We start from the raw sequence: 2215 nt of genomic DNA on the forward strand, positions 1-2215 counted from the left end.
GGTTCAATAAAATAAAAAAAAAAAAAAAAAAAAAAAAAATCTTTTGATTGTGAGACAGGGTCTCAATTGTCCAGACTACCCTTGAAGGGTTTTTTGGAGACAGGATCTTGCTATGTATCCCAGGCTGGCCTTGATCTCTTCTTGTGTTGTCTCCATACCCAGCTCCACCCCTTGAATTTTTGATCCTTCCAAACAGCTGAGATTACAAACGTGCCACCACACCCAGCTATAAGATTTTTGTTGATATAAACAATGCTATAAAAAATTATTACACTTTTCTAAAAAAATAAAGCTGGATGTGGCCTGGGCTGTTAGCACATACTTGTAATCCTAGCCCTCAGGAACTTGAGGCAGTATCACTAAGTTTGAGGCCAGCATGAGCTACTCAGTGAGTTCACACCCAGCCTCAACTACATAGTGAGACCTTGTCTAAGAAAACCATAAATAAACAAATAACAAAAAAGAAAAGAAAGGGCCGGGGAGACAGCTCGGTAGAATAAGTGCTTGCCTGGCAAATGCAAGGTCCTGAGTTCAATCCCTGGTACTGCCAAAAAGAGAAGAAGAAAAAAAGCTGGATGTGCTGGCACATGCCTGTCATCCTAGAATTCTGAGGTTGAAGTAGAAAGATTGAAAGTTTTAGCCCAACTCATGTAACTTAGGGAAATGATGTTTCAAGAGGGCTACAGGGCTGAGGAAATAGCTTGGTGGTCTAAGCACCTGCCTGGCAAGAACAAGGACCTGGGTTCAATCCCCAGTACCACATGTCATGCCAACCACCAAAACCAGGTGTGGTGGCGCACACTTGTAATCCCAGCACTGGGGTAGCTGAGACAGGAGGATCACTATAAGTCCAGTTGCAGAGCAAGACCCTGTACCAAATAAATTTTAAAATAAATAAATAAGAGGGCTAGGGATGTAATTCAGTGTGAAAGCCTTAAATTCAAACCCCAGAACTGGAAACTAGAGATGGACGGACGGACGGACGGACGGACGGACGGACGGATGGGCAGGCGGGCAGGCAGGCAGGTAGGTCAACAAATTATCTTTTTTTGTTGTTTGATACTGGGAATCAAACTCAGGACTAGGTGCTTGTTCCATTGGTTGTACTACATTTTTTCTCCAATTGTCCCTCAATACCTGACATAATAGTACTGGTTTTCTTAGTCTTGCTATTACTGGATATAATCAAATGTTTTTCTGTGGGTTTTTTTTTTTTTTTTTGGTGATACCGGGAATTGAACCAAGACTTTCACATGAAGTTACATCCCCAGCCCTTCTTTATTTCTTATTATGAGAAAAGTTCTTGCTAAATTACTCCCAAGGGGCTGGGGAGATGGCTCAGTGGAATAAGCGCTTCCCTGGTGAGCACAAAGGTCTGAGTTCAATCCCCAGTTCCGCCAAAAAAATAAATAAATAAATTACTCCCAAGCTGGGCTCAAACATGATGATTCTCCTGCCTTAGCCTTCCAGAGTGTTGGAACTATAGGTGTGTGCCACCACACCTTTTTTGCCTTGATGTTACTGGAAATACTTTTGTGTGTGTGTGTGTGCAACTGGGGATTGAACTCAGGCCCTCACGCTTGCCAGGGAAGCGCTTATTCCACTGAGCCATCTCCCCCTCCCCAGAAATACTTTTAATATTTCATAGTTCACTGTTTTAACACAGTTAACTACTGATTTTGAGGAAATACTCATGTCTATATTACTTCTTTGTATTCTTAGGTTTTTTGGTACCAGGAATTGAACTCAGGACCTTGTGCTTTCCAGGCAGGTACTTGTGCTTCTGAGCTGTATCCCCAGTCCCAATCTTATTCCTGTTTTCAACTGGAACGTCTGCTGTTTGAGAAGAACACTTATTGGTATTAGCTTTCTCTAGCTATTTTCTAAGTACTATGCACTGAACTCTGCAAGTGCTGAGCTAGGGTGCTGAATTACATCCTCACCCTTTAATTTTCATTTTACTTTATTATTTTACAGTACTAGGGATTGAACCCAGGTCTTTTACTCTGAGCTATACCCACCCCTTTCCATTGCTACCACTACCTTTCTGAGAAAGGGCCTCATTAAATTGCCCAGACTAGGTTTAAACATTTGATCCTCCTGCCTCAGGTTCCCACAGTGCTGGGATTACAGGAGTGCACCACCACACTCAGCTCCAATTTTGATGGCTTCTACTCTTATGAGTATTCTGTTCTTTTTTTTTTTTTTTTTTTTT

At 41.9% G+C, this 2215-nt stretch overlaps 1 protein-coding gene across 1 annotated transcript in view; it reads right to left on the reverse strand.

The window, feature by feature from the left end:
- Aaas (aladin WD repeat nucleoporin) overlaps positions 1–2215 on the reverse strand; it is an 11690-nt gene that overhangs the window by 2936 nt on the left and 6539 nt on the right. Inside the window, exon 8 of the mRNA XM_012516138.2 lies at positions 2044–2047. Coding sequence (XP_012371592.1) covers positions 2044–2047 — 4 coding nt within the window. The remainder of the gene's footprint in view (positions 1–2043; positions 2048–2215) is intronic.

This window comes from Octodon degus, unplaced genomic scaffold (assembly GCF_000260255.1).
Source record: "Octodon degus isolate 3935 unplaced genomic scaffold, OctDeg1.0 scaffold00093, whole genome shotgun sequence".
NCBI lineage: Eukaryota > Metazoa > Chordata > Mammalia > Rodentia > Octodontidae > Octodon > Octodon degus.